The sequence below is a fragment of the Rhinolophus sinicus genome, linkage group LG07 (genome assembly GCF_036562045.2).
Source record: "Rhinolophus sinicus isolate RSC01 linkage group LG07, ASM3656204v1, whole genome shotgun sequence".
Taxonomy (NCBI): domain Eukaryota; kingdom Metazoa; phylum Chordata; class Mammalia; order Chiroptera; family Rhinolophidae; genus Rhinolophus; species Rhinolophus sinicus.
In genome coordinates, this window is record NC_133757.1 from 68385890 (window position 1) to 68403942 (window position 18053).

General features: G+C 62.5%; 2 protein-coding genes across 8 annotated transcripts; one reads left to right on the forward strand and one right to left on the reverse strand.

The window, feature by feature from the left end:
- Window positions 1-219: 219 nt before the first annotated feature.
- On the forward strand, window positions 220-9248 carry LOC141572848 (uncharacterized). The gene is made up of 8 exons (XM_074338701.1): window positions 220-240; window positions 424-507; window positions 627-936; window positions 1155-1208; window positions 4011-4147; window positions 5326-5686; window positions 6920-6974; window positions 8032-9248. Exons 1-6 carry the CDS (start codon window positions 220-222, stop codon window positions 5566-5568), a joined length of 849 nt encoding a protein of 282 aa, XP_074194802.1. The 3' UTR covers window positions 5569-5686; window positions 6920-6974; window positions 8032-9248.
- MIDN (midnolin) lies at window positions 6847-16601 on the reverse strand. 7 transcript variants are annotated; one of them, XM_074337423.1, is made up of 8 exons: window positions 16046-16601; window positions 14216-14861; window positions 12817-12879; window positions 10705-10833; window positions 10306-10620; window positions 9971-10115; window positions 9589-9843; window positions 6847-8861 (listed from the first exon to the last, which is right to left on the reverse strand). In XM_074337423.1, the coding sequence occupies exons 1-8, from the start codon at window positions 16285-16287 to the stop codon at window positions 8584-8586; spliced, it is 2073 nt and encodes a 690-aa protein (XP_074193524.1). In that variant the 5' UTR covers window positions 16288-16601; the 3' UTR covers window positions 6847-8583. The 7 variants fall into 7 exon arrangements, with proteins under 7 accessions (XP_074193524.1, XP_074193523.1, XP_074193525.1 ...); XM_074337422.1 differs by having other exon boundaries at window positions 9971-10118; window positions 16046-16462; XM_074337424.1 differs by lacking the exon at window positions 16046-16601 and adding an exon at window positions 14949-15357 and having other exon boundaries at window positions 9971-10118.
- Window positions 16602-18053: the final 1452 nt, after the last annotated feature.

Below are 18053 nucleotides of genomic sequence, written 5' to 3' on the forward strand. Positions count from 1 at the left end.
CCAGAGGGTCCCTGCAGTCACCGCACCCTAGATCACCCTCTGCCCACCCCGCCCCGCCCCGCCCCCACTATTCTGTGGTTCCAAGTCCGCCTTCTCCTGATTTTGTTAAGTGCCTGTTCATTCATTCATTCCGCCAGCACACGGTTATTAAGGGTTTACTACGATCCCATTGCTGGATATGGGCTCCATGTATACCGACGACTGTTCTAGGTTCCCATCATGGTGTGGATATCTCACCAGGTGCGCCTGCACTGGGCATTGCGTGGGAACTGTGTACTTGCGTCACAGGTGTATAACCTGTCTCTGGACCTGTTTCTGTGATTACCTGAGTCTGCGTGTCCCTGTGACTTGGTGTGTATCCAGAACTGTGTGTCCCCGTGGGGTGCTCTCAAGGGACTGGGACCATGTTTATCTTTGCCGCAGCCGCTGCGCCACGTTCTACGCGCGGACACGAGGGGGCGCTGCGGCCTCGCTGTCATTCTGGCCCGGGGCTCCGGGGACCGCCAGGTGATCGATCTAGCGACCCGCCGCGTGTCCCAACGTGGGAGAGGGTCCTAGTCTCGTCCCGCTCCTCCACCTGAGCGCCGGAGGGGGGGGTTAGGCGGGAAAGGAGGGGGCTAAAATAGCCGCGGACGGAGGCGAGGCTGCTATTCGCCGCCAGGACGTGCGGTGCTCGCCGCCTGCCGGGCGGGACCGGATTAGGCCGAGAGGACCCCGCCGGCGTATTCACAAACCGCTGGTCGCCAGGGGGGCCGCCGAGGGAGGGGCGCCCACCTCCTGGATCCACACAACCTTACCCTAGCCCTCTCTACGACAGCGTCGCCGTGGAGACGGGGGGTGTGGCCGCCTCGCTTCCCGCACAGCCCTCCGCGCAGGGCCGGGCCCGCCGGACGCCGAGTCCTGCCCGGATCCGGGCTAATGACCGGGCTGGAGGCGGTAATAAGGGTCTGGGCCCGAGATGGGCGTGGAGAGGATGAAAGTCGCGTGTGTGTGTGGGGGGGGACACCCGGGGGCGGGTAATTACCGCCCCCCTTCTGGCCTGGCCTGGCCGGCGGGGGCCGGGGACTATGCACATGGCGGCTGCCGAGCTGGGGCGCGGAAGCGGGACGGTTCTGGCAGAGACTACAACCTACCCGCCTGGTCCAAATCCGCAGGGCCCATAGCCAGGGTGGCGGAAGCAGAAACTGGACGTGTGCACGCGTTGCCAGGTGTAGTGCAGATGTGTGCCCGTGGGCAAGGGAATCGTGGGTACAGAGACAGAAACAAGGATTTCGGGGGGCGCATGCTTGTGTGGACACTAAAGTGGGGCTGTGTGCGTGTGCACATTAGTATGGAAGTGTGCATGGAACTCACGTGTGTGCAACCTGGAGTGGAGGTGTGTGCGTGCATCAGCACACGTGGAAACATGGCACCGCATGTGGAAGAACACGGGGGTTTTGTGCGCAGACCCCAAAGCGTGTGCATATGGGTCATGGATGTGGGAGCAGCCGGGAACAGGGCTGGATGCGCGTGAGTGGGGTGGGGCCAGGACTCAAAGCATGTGTGTCCATGGCTGGTGGCATGACTCATGCCCCTGGGATGGGCACACAAGCTGTATGTCAGCAGTATTCCTTCTGGGCAGAGGAGAGCTACAGGAGGCCAGAGCCAGGAGAAGGAAGAGTTAAACGGCCACCCCTCTTTCCAGTTCCCACCTGCCAGGAGGTGGGGGCTTCCAAGGTCCTAGCAGGCCCCAGGGGGCTGCCAACTGTGAACACAGGTGATTCAGCTGCCCTGGCCTGTTTCCCTCCTGTTCCCAGGAGCGGGGTCTCCACATGGAGGAGGATGCTCCGGGCAGTGGGGCACTTGGCAGAGCTGCCTGGCTCAAGGTCCAAGAATGTGGAGGCTGACTCTTTCACGGCCAGGGCCCCTATCCCAGGAGGGCAAAGGGCAGGCGGTGCACGGGCCATGCTGGTGAGCTGGTGATCCCAGTCCCCACCAACTGTGTGCACATGCAATGGGCTGCAGAGTGGGATCTGCCAGATACAGGGAGAGACAGATGTTGGTTACTTGCCCCTACCTGTGCCTGGGCAGGTAGCCTATGGGATCCTCTCAGGTTTGCTCTTTCCATATTATCATAGACCTGAATGGTGTCCCCTTCTATTGAGGGAAACTGAGGCACAGATGGATTGGCAAATGTAGTGCCGGACAAACACACACCAAGATCATGCATTCACACATACCACATGTATCAGGAGGAGCTGGCCCCCACCCATGTCTTGTCCACTCACCTGACCTTGGCCCCACACAGGACATCACCCACACATAGGCTCACTGCAGGCACAAGGTGGGGCAGAAGGACCCCTGCCTGGGGCTTATGGCAGGCATCTCCATGGCAATACTGGAGTGGCACAAATGGAGTGTGCCCCCCCCCCCCCCCGCAGCTGCAGGGACTCATGGAAGAGCTGTGTGGGGCTAGCAGCCCACACACATCCGCACCACGCTCTCCCCCAAGGCAAGCAGGCAGAAACACATGCCCAGGGAGCTCCTGGTTTTCTGCTTTTCTCTTCTTTCCTGGTGCCACAGGACAGAGAACGGTTTTATGGTCACTCCCCCATTTCTTCATGTCCCCAACAGCGATGGAATGAGTGAGGGCGCACTCCCCCTGCACCAGTCCCCATTGGGATCCCCGGTTCAGGTGGGCCTGCGTGGGCGCATCTGTGGCTGAGTGTTAGGTGTGTCTGGGGGAGGGTGCTGCCTTGGGTGAGCAAGTCTGAGGATCTGAGTGCGGACGGCCGGGTGTGACTTTCAGTTCTGTGGCTTTTTAAAGGGAGGTCTTGGCCCAGGCTGAGTGTGGGGCTGTGGTTCAATTTGAGGGTCACACAGTTGACTGAGGTTGTGGCGGAACCAAAGTATGGGTTGGGGCCGGTTTGGGGTCGCTGTGTTGCAGAGCCTGGAGCCCGGTGGACTGTGGAGGGCGGTGTGGCGCGTGAGTGTCCCAACCCGGGAAAGCGGGTTGGTCTGTGGGGTAAGGGGCCCTGTGCGGGAGTCTGGGGTTGTGTTGCTCCTCTAGGAGTCCTGTGGGAACGTCTTGGGGGGTGCAGGGTGTGCAGGGAACCTAGCTCCGCCTTGCCTGCGGGTGGGGGGACAGCCTTCCACGACCCCCGAGGGGCCGGCCCCACCCACATTCCAGAGGGGTTAGGGGGTGCCCTCTCCGACCTTTGACCCCGGTCGGAGCCCACTCCCTCAGTCCTGAGCATCCAAGGCAGCAGCAGCTGACTGTAGGGAGGGGCGGGGAGGCAGAGGTGGAAGCTGGAATGTGTGCCGGGGGTGAGGGAGGGGGCCCCCACAGAGGGGGCGGAAGTGGGGGAGGGGCCGGTGGGACAGAGACCGGAAGAAAATAGAGGGAGACTCAGACTGGAACAGAGACTGAGGAAGGCAAAAAGAAAGGGGAACGGAAGGTGGCGACGAAGACAGAGAAAGTGGACAGAGGACAAGGCAGAGAAGGGGAGAGAGAGCACGGCAGACACCAAGGTAGCTGGCCATGGATACAGGCTCAGGGGAGCAGGGCCCCAGGTGACAGTGGCCCCGTACCCACCCATGAGCCGGGCTGCTCATCTGTCCCGAGTGACACCTGAAGCAGCCGGTCCTCTGCCCTTCCAGGGCTGGGTGGCCGTGGGTGGGGCTGGAGTCAAGACTAAAGGGTTGGGCCCCAGCGCCCTCGGCTTGATAACTCCCATTCCCAAGGCGCCTGGAGAAGAGGGCGGGGTCCCACCAAGCCCAGTGGAGGTGGCTGTGCCTGGGGCACTCGTGGAGTGCTGGGGGTGCTGCTCGGCCCAGTGACGCATCTCACTTCCATCTCCGCAGACGACTCTGGGCCTGGCTCCTCCCTGCTGTCCTCCTCAAGTGACCCCTTGCGGCCTTTGGCATTTCAAAACCTTGCAGCCAGCCCCAGTAACCTATTTGGCCACCCCCAGAGGACTCTGGCCTCAAGCACAAAGCCATGACCCCAGTGACCTTCTGCCCGCCCACAGCGGCTTCATCACCCCAGGAGCACAGCTCACTTGTGAGCCACCACCCGGAGTCAAGGCCTCACATCCTGGATACCACGCTTGTCCACACCGCCAGCTCTGACCCTGATTTGCCTCAAGCTCTCAGCGTTGGATCAATGGTTTGGCTCATATCTTCTCCGGCTGACAAAGCCCATCCTGTTCACGCTGACTGGTGCCTTCTCTGAGTGACTTCTGGTCACAGCCCAATCTGAGCCACAGCCAGGCAGAGACATGCACTTTCTGCCCCCCTAATCTCTCCCTCTTGGGTTTTCAGCAATCCCTGCTCCTGGCCCAGAGGTTGACCAGGTGTCAGGTGCTCATAGGGGCACCTTCTTCCAATCTCCCAGCTCCCGGTAGCCCCCGTGCCAACCTCGCTGTGAACCAGAGGTCCCCTTTACACAAGGCCCCATCTGTCACTCCTCAGGCTTCACCTCTAAGCCCAGGCCCAGCATCCAGCCACCTCCTGATGTTCCGGTCTCTGCTCCCTCACCTGCACCTGCTCCCTGGTCCCGTGGTCCCTACCTGGCGCACCCATTCCCTCTTCCTCTATTTAACAAACTCCTAATCCTTTGGTAAAGCCTCAAAGTGCCCTTCTCCCACTTGGTTTCCGCCGTTTTCCCAGTGTGGAGGTTCAGTGCTCCCCCAACCCTGGGGTTGCGCACACGGGGTCATCGGGGAGGGGCAACAGGCAATGCGTGGGCGTGGAAGGAGGGGAGCACGCGTACTGCAAGCCGGGGCACGGGGGGTGCCCACATGCTGCGCCTCCGGGTGCACCCCCTCTTCCATCCAGGCGTAGCCACCGCAAATTTACGGCCACAGGGAGAGGGGGCCAAACGCCTCCGCGCCGCGCTTGCGTACTCAGCTAGGCGATGCCGCAGTCCCGCCCCCGGGCGTCAACCCTGCGCTGCTATTGAGGCGTGCAGAGGTGCTAACGGGGCGGCTACTAATGAGGCGTCCCCGGGGGTGGGCGGGGTCTGGGCCTCTTGACGCGCGGACGGGGGCGGGAAGGGAGCCCTCCCCGCGGTGACGTCAGGCCCGTTTCGCGGCACGTTGCCCTGGAAACCGTATTTCCATCCTTGTGGGTTTCCGGGGGCTGCCTCCTCCCATTCAGCTTTTTCCTCTTGGGGGGAGGGGGCGGTGCAGGGCCGGCCCCGCCCCTTGCGATCCCGGCAAACCCCCCCCCCCCTGGGCCTCAGTTTAGCTTTCCGTGCCTCCCACTCCCGGTTGGTCTGGGCTGCCGCCCCTCCGTCTGCTGCACCCTGTCTCAGACATGCACTCCTACCCTCACCCTCTGCAGGTGTGTGCGCATCCCCCCTACGCAGGACTCTGCTCTCGTATCCCCAGGCAGGGCCGTGACCCTCCCAACCCTGGGCTGTACGCCAGGCAGCGCCCTGAGGGGTGGATTCCGGGCAGCAGAACAAGTGCCCCCCGCCCTGTGGTGTGCAGACACAGCCCTGTGATTCAGCGGGTTCCTCAGTCGGCACCCTGCTTCCGCATCCCCCACCCAGCTCTGTGGCGGTCACCTGGGTCACAGCCCTAGGCCCTCACCCCTGGCCCGGCTGCGTGGGCGGGGGTTCCACCTGAGCTATCCCACCCACGCTTCCACCACCCGCGGGGACATTTGCACCGTTGACACTGGAGGGATCAGCGTGACCTGGGTACCCTACCTTCCTGCTGTGGGCGAGAGGGATAATTTGGGGGTGACTGGGTGGTGGGAGGGCCGAAGGGCCTCCACAAGATGCTCCCAGGACACTCCTGGGAGGGAGCCTCTTTTCCTTCCCCCTGGGGTCCCTGGAGCTGGGGCTTGGGAGGGCAGGGGCTTTGGCCATCAGAAATTGGCCTGGGGTGGTAGTCACTAATTTCACAATCATTCTCAATCTTCTGGGGTATATGATGCTTCTCTCTGGGCCTCGGTTTTCTCATGTATCAAATGGGAGTGTAATTAGTTTTCTTAGATGTCAGTATTTGTTAAGTGAGGAAATCCATGTAAAATGACTTTAAATTTACAAAGTGGATGAAGGTGGGAACCCAGAGGATTGGTCCCCTAAACTGGCCCTCCGGGACCCCAGCGGGGGTAGGGTGGGAAATGCAGACTGAGGAAGTTCCCAAGTGGAGCAGGGTTAGCTGGGAGAGAGGTGTTCCTGGGTAGGGCACTGCCTGGGCAAAGGCCTGGAGGCTCAGTGCATGCTGGTCAAGGCTGGGGAGCGCTGGAATGCAAGGCCAGGGTGTGGGGACAGAGCCCCAGAAAGTAGTTTACAGGCTCTGGGCCTCAGGGTGAGGCTAGAGGGACGAGTTGACCCAGGGCCAGATCAAGCCCGGACGCCTTGAACACCAGTCCCATGTCCCCCACCCCCACATGGGAATCACAGAGTCGCTACTGTAAAGGACTGGGGCCTCTGGAAGCCTGGCACCAGGAAATGGGCCCTGATGGCAACCTGGGAGGGGCGTCTGGTCAGGGGCCCACAAGAGCTGGGAGCCGAGGGCAGAAGCCCCAAGCAGAAAGCAGGCAGCTTGTGCCCACACCCTGCAGGACTTCCGGCCTTGGGTACCGGGAAGTGGCCTGCCCCTCCCTCCCCTGCTGGGGCAGCTTCCTGCCCACCCTCACCCCAAGCCAGTGAGGGAGCCTGGGATCTGTTCCAGGAAGTACCTCACCCTTTTACACTGGGACCCACCTTACACTACGAGGTGGTGGGAGACCCCAGTATCCCAACCTAGGCCCCTCCTTAAAAAGGCACCCCCCCACCATACCACTCACAGGCCTGTAAGACCGCCCCTCGGACCAGACACCCCCCGCCACGGGAGCAGGAGGGACATTCACTCGTGTTTCATTTTCTGTTTATTACTTGAAATCACGGTGTTTTGTTTTCTTTTTCAATTTTGTTTTCATACAGGAAACTCACGCAAGGTGCCACGACACCTCAAGGCCCGACCCCACCCCCAGGGCAGGTAATGCTTTCTTGGGGGGGGGCCCTGGAGAGGGCAGCGGAGTGGGAGGGACCGGTTCCTGCCTGGGGCCTCCACCCTCAGACCCACGGAGGCACAGACATTATTTAAAAATCCTTAAAAAAACAAAAGAGAACACACATTTAAATAGGTATCCAAGACAATTCTTCAAAAACAAACCCGCCCCTTTTTTCTTTTTTTCTTTTTTTGAAAATGAAAACAAATCCTGGAACCCCTAATCCTGACCCCTCCCAGCCCACCCCCCACAAAAAAATTTACAGAGCTACAGTTAACAATGATGTTCACATCTGAAACCATTAACTTTAAACACATAATGGGGAGAGAGGTGAGGACCTGGGGTTCACCTACAAGTAGGACAGGGGGACAGGCAGGGAGTGGGGTGTCGCGCAGGACAGACAGGTGGGGCCAGGACGAGACAGGTGTGTGGGGAAGGCCCAAACATCTCCAATTATCAGTTAAAAAAAAAAAAAAGGTGAATGAAAAACTCTATCCCCATTAAAATGGCCCCAATGGGGTGTGTGTGTCTGTCTGCTGTGGGGGCCAAAGACCCCTGGGGTATGGGAATGAGTGGGGAGGTTCCAAATTAGACCAGCAACCCCCCCCCCCAGGGGTTAATGCTACACAGCGTTGCCCCTACTAGGGGATTCACAGCTCAGCACCCCCTCCCCTCCTGGCCACTGGAGGGCCCCCCAGACAGCCCACAGGCCCAGATCCCTCAGGTTGGGCCTGAAGGGAGGGCTGGGGGAACCTCCCCCAGCCCCCAGCCACTTTTCTCCTGATTTTTCAAGATTCCCAACCACTATTGGCTCAGTCAGAAAATTAAGTCTATAAATACCCCCAAGCTCAGACAAAATAAAAGGGGTGGGGTGGGATGGTGGCATTGGAGGAAATCGCACAGTGCGTGGCCTGTGAAGGCTGACAACAGGTCTGTTCCCCTCCCTCCCTTTCCTTTCCTGATAGGAAAGGGTCCCACACCCCTACCCGGACCCCAAGGCAGGCTCTGGCCAGCCTGTCCCCTGAAACAGCTTTTCTTTTCCAGGAAAACGGAAAACCAAGAAAATAGTACAGAAGCGGAAGAGAAACAGCCCCTAGTTGGTGCCCCTGTGATGTTTAGAGGCCCGTGGGCCCTGGTGGCTGGCTGGAGGGACACCTGAGTTTGTAGTGGGGGTTCTCTCGGCAGCCCCCTCCTGTCTGTAAAGTGCATGTGAGGCATCTCCATTGTGACTTAAACCTGAAGAGGGTGCGGGAGCCAGCGGAAAAGGGGTGGGGGCGGCTTCATCTCTGCTCTGAACCATCTGGAAAGACTGCTACATATTTGGAGCTTGGGAAGGTGGGCGGGGAAGGATCCAGCGTGGAGGGAGGGGTGACAGAGGAAGAGGTGGGGAGGTGTGAGCTGAACCGAGGAGGCAGGAACACAACGCAAGGCCACGGAGTTTGGAAAACCATGGTGAGAAATGAAATTTTAAAAAAACCCCGAAGGATGCTGGACAGGGAGGGAGGGGCCTCCTGTGGCACCCACCGCCTGCCTTCCTGCCCTCCTGCGCTGGGCAACACTCTCAGCCATCCTGGGCCGGGGCGAATGACATGGTTCCTAGGCCACCACGAACTCTGACTTGAGGTCTGGGTTGACTTCTGGCTTCCAGACGGAGTCCTCGAAGTCAAGGCCCAAGCCAGCGGCTTCACTGGGGCCACCACCGCCGCCTCCGCCTCCACCGTCGCTGCGACCCACCTTGCGGCTGGGTGGCCAGTGGTAGGGGCCTCGGGCGTCGCGCCGGGCCTTCCTACGGAGCCTTTTCTGCTGGAGCAGCAGCTGCAGGCGTTCCACCTTGCAGCGGGTGGCCCGGTTTTCTGTCTGCCGCAGCCGGTCCCCTGCATAGAAGGCAGTGACCATGAACCCCCTGGGAAAGGCCGGATCCCCCAAATGCGAGGACCCCAAGCAAATGCCCCCAAATGATAGGTACAGTGAGGGGAGCTGTCAAGTGTCCACTGAATGAATGTCCAATGGACCCCTGGGAGCTGTGGGTTTATTAAAACTTGTTTCTGCGTCTACTACGCCAGCTAACTATGCGCATGCAAGGGCAGGGCCACATCCAAGACAGGCACTCAAGACAGTGCCACTGCATGAACTGAATTAACTGCAGCTTAAGCCCTTCTGGCTACTTCTGTAACCGAGGATAGGCACGCAGGCTTGGGCCTCAGTTTCCCCTTTATGGCCTGGGCTGGGGGGCCCTGCCAGATAAAGCAGGGTCACTATTCCTCACGACTCTGGATTTATGGGAATAACCAGGTTGGGGGGTATAGGGGGGTGTCCAGAAGGAGTGGAAGCTGGGCCCCCTCCTCAGCCCTGCTCAGTCATTCATAAAGGCCCCACCTGCCATCTGGTGAGAGTACCCTAGGGGGGAGAGGAGGAAGTGAGGATGGACCCCCCTGAGAGGGCACAAGGACACTTTGTGCCCCAACACACATGCTCCCTTCTCTTCAGGCTCTCTCAGAGTAGGGCCAGCAGCAGCTGGTGGCTCCCCCTTCCTGTAGTGGGTCAGCTGCTCTGAGCTGCACACAGAGGGACCTTGAGTGGTGAGGACGAGCAGATACTCACCGGGGGGCTTGCCCATGCGGGCCTGGCTCACAGAGGTCGAGGCTGCCAGCTTCTCACAGGAGGTAGTTTTGGGGGTGAGGTCTGGGGCAGGCGAGGCAGGTGTGCACTGGGCATGGCAGCGCAGCTGGGTCAGGGACGGGGGCATGCCCTGGTAGTGCCGCGTGGCACTCAGGAGGTCATTGAGGATCTGCAGGATGGTGCCAATGTCACGCCGCGGCCGTCCGCTGCTGTCCTGGCAGTTGGGGTGCAGCGTACCTGCAAGAAGTAGGGGGTGTTAGTGAGTGCCCAATGGGTAGGACCCCAGGGTGGGACACACCGTCCCACCCCTGGTGTTTGTGCATGTGACCACTGCTGGGACACACATGGGAGCTATGACACCTACCAGAGAAGGTCCCTGAGAAGACCCCCGGGGCGTGGTTCACGAAGCTCTCGATAACAGCACCCGGTTTGCGGGAGCGGGAGGTGGGGCTGCCCGCAGGGGTGGACGTGGGGCTGGCCCCGGCATTGGCAGAGGAGGAACAGTCCATCTGCTGATGGGGGAGGGAGGTATGTGAGCTCAGGGTTCAAGTTCAGAGTCCAGGGATCACCCACCAGCCCAGGGTCCAGGAATGGCCCTTGATACAAAGGATGCAGTGGGCGCTGCGAGTCCTTGCCACACCCAGCTGTCTAAGGATAGCTGGTCCTTGGGTTCCCAGGACAAGCCCTCCCCAGACTCACCTCGGTGCACGTGCTAGGGGCCGAGTGGGATCGGAAGGAGCCGGCTGTGACAGGTGAGGGGGATGCAGGGGCAGGGCTGGTGGGTACTGGGGGGACACGGGCAGCACTGGACACTGGCCGGCAGGGAGAGGACATGGGGGTGGTCATGCTGGGGTCTCCGCGGGCAGCAGCAGCTGCAGCGGCTGCAGCAGCCAACACATGGCGGTGCTGTAACGGGGCGTGCTGGGCGGCGAGCTGAAGCTGGACGAACATCATGTGGTCACCCACTCGAAGAGCCAGGGTCAGTGGTGAGCGGCCAGACAAGAAGTCACTGACCTGCAGAGAGCAGCCTATCAGCCTTGGGACCCCAGCCCTCGGCGCCCCCAGCCCGACCCGGCCCAGCCCCCCACGCTGTGTGACCTGGGGCCTCTCGCCGCCCCTCTCTGGGCTCTGGGGTCCCTGTCGGTGCCACGGACGCTTAAATAAAATGAATCGGTATTTCCGGAAGCCGCCTCCGCCAGGCCGGCCCGGCCCGGGTGCTGCTGGGGGCTGTGGGGGACAGAGGCAGGTCAGACGGGGGGCCTGGTCCTCCCTGGCCAGCTTGGTTCTTTCAAGAGGAAACTGAGGACAGAGGGGGCGGGGCCCAGCCAGCTGCCCTCCAATAACCCTCACCGTTGTCCCCACCCTCTAAGGCCTTTAGATCCTCTCTGCCTGTATATATGGCAAAGGCACCTATCTCAGGCCCCTTCCTGGCTAAGGCACCAGGCGGGCAGTGAGTGGGTGGAATTCCTGGACAAATTCTTCTTCCTAACCTTTGCTTTCTCAAGATAAATATTTATCTGTCCTGGGTGAGGCGGAGCCTGAGGGAGACACACTGCTGTGGGAGAGGGGCCCTGACAGATTCCCTGGGGCCTGGGTCCCCAGGGGCCTCAACACAGCCCACACAAACATGAACTCTCCAATCGTGGTCCCCCTGCACAGAGGGTGTGGGGTGCATCTGACCCCTGTCTGCACTGGGGCCTGGCCAGTGCAGAGCCAGGATGGGGGAGGGGGGAGCGAAGCGGAGGTTTCTGAGAAGTGACACAGGCCTGGATGACTCAGAACCACCGCCTCCCAGTTCTCTGCTAGCAGCGGCTGGCGTAGTAACCTCTGCTTGGGGGCTTCGGGGAGGAGGTGAGGAAGGCAGGCAGAGGGACCTTGAGTGGTGAGAACCCACCCCCCAGCCCACTATGCACAACCCCCCAGCCCCAGAAATGCCCCTTGCATGAAGGGCCCGAGGTGGCTCCCCAGAGCAGCCAGGGTATCCCCCCCACTCCCACAACTTCCTCCCTGGGGAGGGCCAACGGGCAGGCATGACTCGGTGCCAGGCAGGGAGCAGCCCTGGGAGCCCAGTTGCTCCGCCCAGCGCCCCCATCTCCCTCCTGACGCAGGCACCCAGAGGCGGATGTGAACCAAACACACCCCGGCCCCCCTGCCAACCGCAGCCCCCCCTCACCAAGGAACTTAGTTCATATCTGCCCTAGGAAATCAGGAGCTGCGACCTGGATCCCCGACCCCCACTCTCCTCCACCCCACCATCCCTCCTGATGGGAGACCACCCAGCTCCTGACACCCCCTCGCCCCCTCCTCCGCACTAGGCACTAGCTGGCTGGTGAGGGCAGGATGCTACACGTCGGGGAGGGGGTGAGGGCCTCGGGCAGGAGGAAGGGAAGCGGCTAAGCAGGTTTCCTGCGGCCAGCCCAGCCCAGCCAGGGAGGCCAGGAACCTGCCCACCCCCTTGCTGGGGCGGGCAGCAGCCTGCTTCCCCCACCCTGGCAGCAGGCGGATAGCTAAGGTCTGTGTCACTCTCCTGGGAGGAGGGTTCCGCCGCCAGAAAAAAGAGAAAAGAAGGGGAAGAAAAAAAGGCTGCAACAAAACCGGGAACCCTGGTGTGGGCCAGCCCTGGCCTCCTTTCTCACCTCCCTCCTGGAGACTTACTAAATATTTTCCTAACATCCTGTCTCTGAGAAGTGCTGGCCCTGGGGCTGGGTGCCCCTGCCCCCTCCCCCATTTGGGGCAGAGAACAAAGCCAGAAAGAGTAGGGGAGGGGTAACTCCCCACCCTCACAATGGGGTCACAAAGGAGTTTCACCCAGGCCAGCCCCTCCCTCCAGCAGAAATTTAAAAAAGATCGCCCTGGGGAAACTTCATTGACCCTGGAGGGGGTTGCTCAGGGATGAAGGAGTAGGAGCATGGACCAAGGTCACCAGGCAGGCAGGCTTGTGAAGGCTCGCCCCTCCCTCCCCCAGGGTGGCCACCGTGGGAGAGAAGGCCCTCAAGGTCAGGTGGTGAAGGGGGGGGGAGGAAGAAGCTGGGTGACCAGGCCAAGCTGGCACGCAGGCAGGGCTGTGTGGCGCGGCGCGTCCTGTCCTGTCCTGTCCCCTCCCCCCCTCCCCACAGGCCTCCTGGGAGCACAAACAACCCCAGGCTCCCCAGAGGAGCCTGGCACTAGGCCAGCTACCCCCTGGGCTATGAGGGGCAGCGCGGGTCTCACCTGGGTCTCCGTCAAGCTCTCCAGGGCCTGCATCACAGATTGTTCTGGCCTTGAAGCCTGAGACTACAAAGAGAGAGAGAAGAAAAGACCCTGAGTGTGTGTTCCCAGCAGAGCCTGGGCACATGGGCTGGGAGGGCCCTGCTAGCTGGAGTGGGCTGCCCTGCAGGGCAAGGGGACCCAGAGGTGTATGATGGGGACTATGCTGGCATGAAAGGGAGCTGCCTGCCCATGTTGGCATACTGCCCCAACCATTTACCATGAGGCCCGCCTCCACGGTGGGCACGAGAGTCAGCTTGCTGCCATCCCCCACGCCGAACTCCTGCAGCTTCCCCGAACTGAGTCGGCTAGGGGGGGGAGGAAGGAAGAGGGTGAGGCTACGCAGACAAGGCAAGGACGCGGAAGTGGAGGCCGCGGGGGAGGGTTGTGCTCTGTGCTGGCTAGGGAGACAGGAGTCCTTCCATCCCCAACTCTTTGGCCCCCAGATTCAGGGCCCTGGAGTGGGGGGATCACCGTCTGGCCGCGGGAACCCCATGCTGACAGTTCAGACCCCTTCTCTTAAAGAACCCCCAACTCTAGACTGGGGCAACCCCCCTTTGCACCTCACCAAAGCACTTTTTCATCACCCGTGCCTCAGTGTGCCCCATGCCATCCTCTCAACCACCCCAAGGCCAACCCTGCCTATAATTCACGGACTCCGGCCCAGGGCTCCTCTTTGTGGGACCACAAGGCTTACTTAAGTCTTTAGTGGCTTTGCCCGGCTGGGTTTCCCCTCCTCCCTCCCACCCTGGCGCAGGCCAACGCCGCCGTTGCTCAGACAAAGGAGACCCTCCCCCTCCTGCCCCTCCCCCAATGGGGCCCCTCCGCTGGGGATGGACACAAGCGCGTCCCCGGAGGCCCGCGGGAGGAGGGCTCCCCGGCCAGGAGGCGATTTAAATACCACGGGGAGGGGGAGGCTGCGGGGAGCACTCGGTGGTGAGAACAAAGGGGGGCAGAGAGATGCAAGTACGGGGAGAGACAGCCAGACGCAGAAAGGGCCGCTAAGCAGATGAGGAAGCCAGCGAGGACGCAGAGGCAGCGGTCGCGCCCCCCACCCCCGCGCCGTCTCGGGACTCCTGCCTTTCTGCGAGAGGGGTCACCTAAGCCCCGCCGGGGGCGCCCTCGCAGCTGCCTTTGTGCAGCGACCCCGGGAGGGGGAGGGGAAGGGGGAGGGGGCCGAGGCAAACAAGGCCGAGCAGAGGGCGCTCGAGAGCGCGCGGCGCGCCCCCGCCCCCCGTCTGGCCGCCCCCTTCCTTCCCGGAGCGGCGCGCTCTTTGTTCCCGCCCGGAGGCCAGAGCCCGAGGGGGCGGCGTGCCCGGGGGTGGGGTGGGGCTCCAGAGCCTGGATGGCGCTTGGTACCTACGTGTCTTTGTGGAGCAGAGCCAGGCGCTCCTTGGGCACTTTGAGGCGCTGGGACAGCCGCTTGCGCAGCCCCTCCACCGTCTCGTCGGGGGGCACCGACAGCTCGTAGCGGGTGCCCGTCGTGCTGTGGATGGCCAGGCTCATGGGCGCCGCCTCGGCCGCGGGGCCCAGCTCGCAGGCACCACCGGGGGCCCCGCGCCGGCAGCTCCGGGCACCGCCGGGCTGCGGCTCCATCCCCGGCCCGCGCTGGGGGGCTGGGGTCCGCGGGGCGCCGCCAATCCTCGCCGCGCCTCCGGGCAGGGCGGGTGTTCCCCGAACCGGGGTCCTCGGAGCCCCTGGGGGCGGGGGACAGCGTGCGTCCCCTTCGAGAAGGTCCCAGAAATAGATGAAGAGTCAGAAATAAAATATCCAAGTGGCTCTCCGGGGTCGCGTCGGCTCGTCGGGGCGCCTTCCGGGGGTGGGGAATATCACTCGCGGCTCCTTTCAAGGGCGGGGGGCGGCGACCAAGACGCGGCAGTTCCGGGGGAGGGTCCCGGAGAAAGGGGCGCCCCTGACGGGGTGCGCTCGGTGCCGTCTGCCTCTCCGGCCGCGCTTCCCGGCGCGTCCCTTCCCTTAGCAACAGCCGCCGCCGCCGCCGCTCGGAGGATCTGGGGGTGAAAGTAACAAGAAAAAAAAGTTATAATGTATCAACGTCCCAGGGGCGGGGCCGCCGCCCCCTCCCATTCACTACTTACTCCGCCGGCCCTGCGCCGGCCAATCGTCGCGCGCCGAACGCCCAATCGGCCGCAAGGATTGGCCAATGGGAACTGTCGTGGCGCTGCCCCACGTGGCCGCCGGGCCCGCCCCTCGCCCCGCCCCCGGCCGGGTGGCCAAGGGAAGCGCGGCGGGGGCGGGGCTGGCGCCGCTGAGGCCGGCCCCCGCATCCCCACCCGCTCCCGGGGCCATTCATAAGGCCCGGCGCCCGCAACAAAAGGCTTGTGGCAGGGACGGGTGCGGGACTCTGGCCCCGGGCGGCGTGGCGTCGGGGCGGGTATTATCCCCGCACCGTGAGGGACAAGAAGCCGCAGGGCCTTTCACCACGCTAGTCCGAGAATCCACAGCGATCGGAAGCGGGAGGCAATCCCCGCGCCTCGTGGCCGGGCGCTGGCTTGGCTGTTTGCAGGAAGGTCGGCCTAGAGGGCGCCCCTACCCTGGGGCTTGATGACCCGGCGAGCGGTGGGGATGAGGACGAGGCAAGCATCCCGGTGACGTGGCCAGTGCTGGGAGGGCCCCTCCCGCGCCGGTGCCACCTCGCGCCCCACACCCGTCCCGCGGGCCGGGCCCGCTTCCCGAGTCGCACCCTCCCGAGTCGTGACGTGACGCGGCGTCCCTGGCTGCGCCCGCGCGCGCCACTCCGCTCGGGGCTGCGGTGAGTCAGCAGCGCCGGCGCGCCCTCTGCCGGCCACACCCAGAAGCGCTGCCCGGACTCTCGGGGAGAGGAGCCGAGGGCGAAGCCGACCCACTGCAGGCGTGGGGAGAACCTCGCTAAGAGTGTGAAGCTTCTAAATCAGGGGACTGGGGCCGTACATCTGGGGAAACTGAGGCAGGAACGGCAACTAGCTCAAGGTCACTACAGGGAGGGGGAGTGCCCGGGGGGCGGGGCGGGGGCTGAAGTCCTGCCACGGGGGTTCTGGCTGCGCCTCGCCCCTCCCATTCCACGCCCCAGGGGGGCTCCCCAGAGCTGGAGACTCCTGAACGTTGCCTGCCTCAAGAACAAAGAAAAGTGGGACACCCTTAAGAGCGTAGAGTAGAGAACCTCCCCTTGGCCCGCGATGTCCCGCCCACAACTCACCGGGCGCGGCCAGTCCGAGGTCCCAACAGTCCTGAGTGTACCCACGTCCTACACGAGTGCGCGGTGGCGGGGTAGATGGGCCGAGCGAGCGGCCCCGAGCCTTTATCCGCGCCGCCTTCCCTGGGGTGGAGTTTGGGCGGGCAGGGGGCGGGGGGCCGGGCGGGTGGTGACGCAGGCCGGCCCCCGCCCCTGACCGCCGGCCAGGGCCCTGGGGCGCCTCCCGGCTTGACTATTCGCCCCATAAATGAGGACCCTCCTTGAATGCTGCTGAACCCCGGGTCATCGTCGGCCGCGCAGACTACTCGGGCGCACCCCTAGTCGGGCCCCTGGGACGCGCGGTTTCGGGTGCACAGCCGGACTCCTTGCTCCACCCCTTTCCTGCCACCCCAGGCCTTGTGCCTCCGCCTGGGGGCGCCCGCATGTGGGGGCGGAAAGGGGAGCCTGAGTCCGCGGTCCAGGAAAACAGGCCGCAGTCACCTGCCTGTTGTGGGGGTGCCCGAGCCAGCTGCCCAGGCAGGCGTTCTCCTGCATCCCTTAACGGTGACCTCAGACGGCATTTATGGAGCAATTAACCAGCGCCAGGCCTGCCTTGTGCAGCTGGTCACCACACACCACGCGCTGTGTGATGTGACCTCGGGAGGGTATTGGCCTCTAGAGCCTGTTTCTCCCCAGTTGCAGTGGGGTGGAATGAGGCTCCAGAGGCTCATTCTGGAGCCTGCGGAGTGGGGCCCTCACCTACACCCAGTGATGTTGTCATTCATTAATGTAAGTTCACAGGCTGGCGCCCAGGCTTTGGGGTGGGCATTACCCCCACACCCATTTTACAGAGAAAACTGAAGCTGAACAGGTAGAATGTGACATGTCCTGTTTTTCCCTTCGGGTCGCCCTGGGTAGGGAAGCTTTCTAAGGATGACCCTGGTTGGGAGTGAGGTCCTCTCAGTCGTCCTGCCCAGAAGACCCCAAGTTCTACTCACCCGCTGTTCACTTATCTGTCTTATCCCTTTATCTGGCCTGACCACCCCCACCCCCACCCCTTCCCTGGGCACCCCTCCCAGGGCTGTGTTCCTTTGCAGGTCTCCTTCCTACCACCCAATGCTCCTGTCCCCTTATGCCCCTGCAGGCACACCCAGGCACTCAGCCCCGCAGGGTCACGGCTGGGCCAGCAGGAGGCGATCACTGTGGCTGGGGTTGAGGGGTACATCGGAGTTGGCCACAGAGAACGGTGCTCCCAAGAATTGAAAATAGCCAATGCAAGGCTCTGCAGGTTAAGTGGCTTCAGGTTGTGGCTCTGCTTCCAGAGGGAGCATGGAGGTGGCAGAGGGAGCTGAGCTCTGAGGCCAGAGCATCTGAACACTGGAGGGGCAGGGTAGGTGGGACCCTCAGGATTAGAAGTATTGCTGCTGGGGTGGGCAAGACTGTGATCTCAGGCCAGTTCCTGACCTTGCTGGGCCCTTTGGGTCACACATACTCAAGGGTGGGTATTGCTCTCAGGAGGGGCCGTGACCCTAACCTTGCTCTGCAGGTAAGTTACTGAACATACTAGGTGACCCACTTCCTGTTCCTTCCCATTTAGAGCATCCCAGTGTTCATGAAGGCTGTCCCAGGGTGTAAGCACAGATGTACAAGGGGACCCCCTGCCTGCCCCCACCAGGCCCTAAACCTGCCCTGTGGAAGAATTCATGATCCCTGGTTCCTGGCCTTGTGACCTACCTCAAGTCTTGGCCCTCCTAGCATGGGTTGTTCCCTCCGGCCCATGTCAGGCAGGGGTGTCCCTATGGCTCGCTTACATGTATCCCACAGAGCCTGTGCTGTGCTGGGGGGGTCCTGAATCTGGCTGTCCCCCAGCTACAGGCTCAGGCCTCTCACGGTGCAGGCACATGGTTCCTGGCGTGGAGGTTACTGGTCCAGCAGCTTGGCGAAGACCTCCCTCGTCCCCCAACCTCTCCACCTTATTTATAGCACCTGGGCTGGCCAGGAACTCTTAAGACCTGGGCTATGACCTGGGGAC

Coding starts and splice junctions, on each gene's coding strand:
- LOC141572848 (XM_074338701.1), top strand. CDS start 220: ATGGTGTGGATATCTCACCAG. Junction 508..626: donor GGGGCTCCGGGGACCGCCAG/GTGATCGATCTA, acceptor GGGCTAAAATAG/CCGCGGACGGAGGCGAGGCT. Junction 4,148..5,325: donor CTCTCAGCGTTGGATCAATG/GTTTGGCTCATA, acceptor CACCCTCTGCAG/GTGTGTGCGCATCCCCCCTA.
- MIDN (XM_074337422.1), bottom strand. CDS start 16,287: ATGGGGCGAATAGTCAAGCCGGGAGGCGCCCCAGGGCCCTGGCCGGCG. Junction 14,862..16,045: donor CCTCGGACTGGCCGCGCCCG/GTGAGTTGTGGG, acceptor TTTCACCCCCAG/ATCCTCCGAGCGGCGGCGGC. Junction 9,844..9,970: donor CTTCTCAGGGACCTTCTCTG/GTAGGTGTCATA, acceptor TACTTCTTGCAG/GTACGCTGCACCCCAACTGC.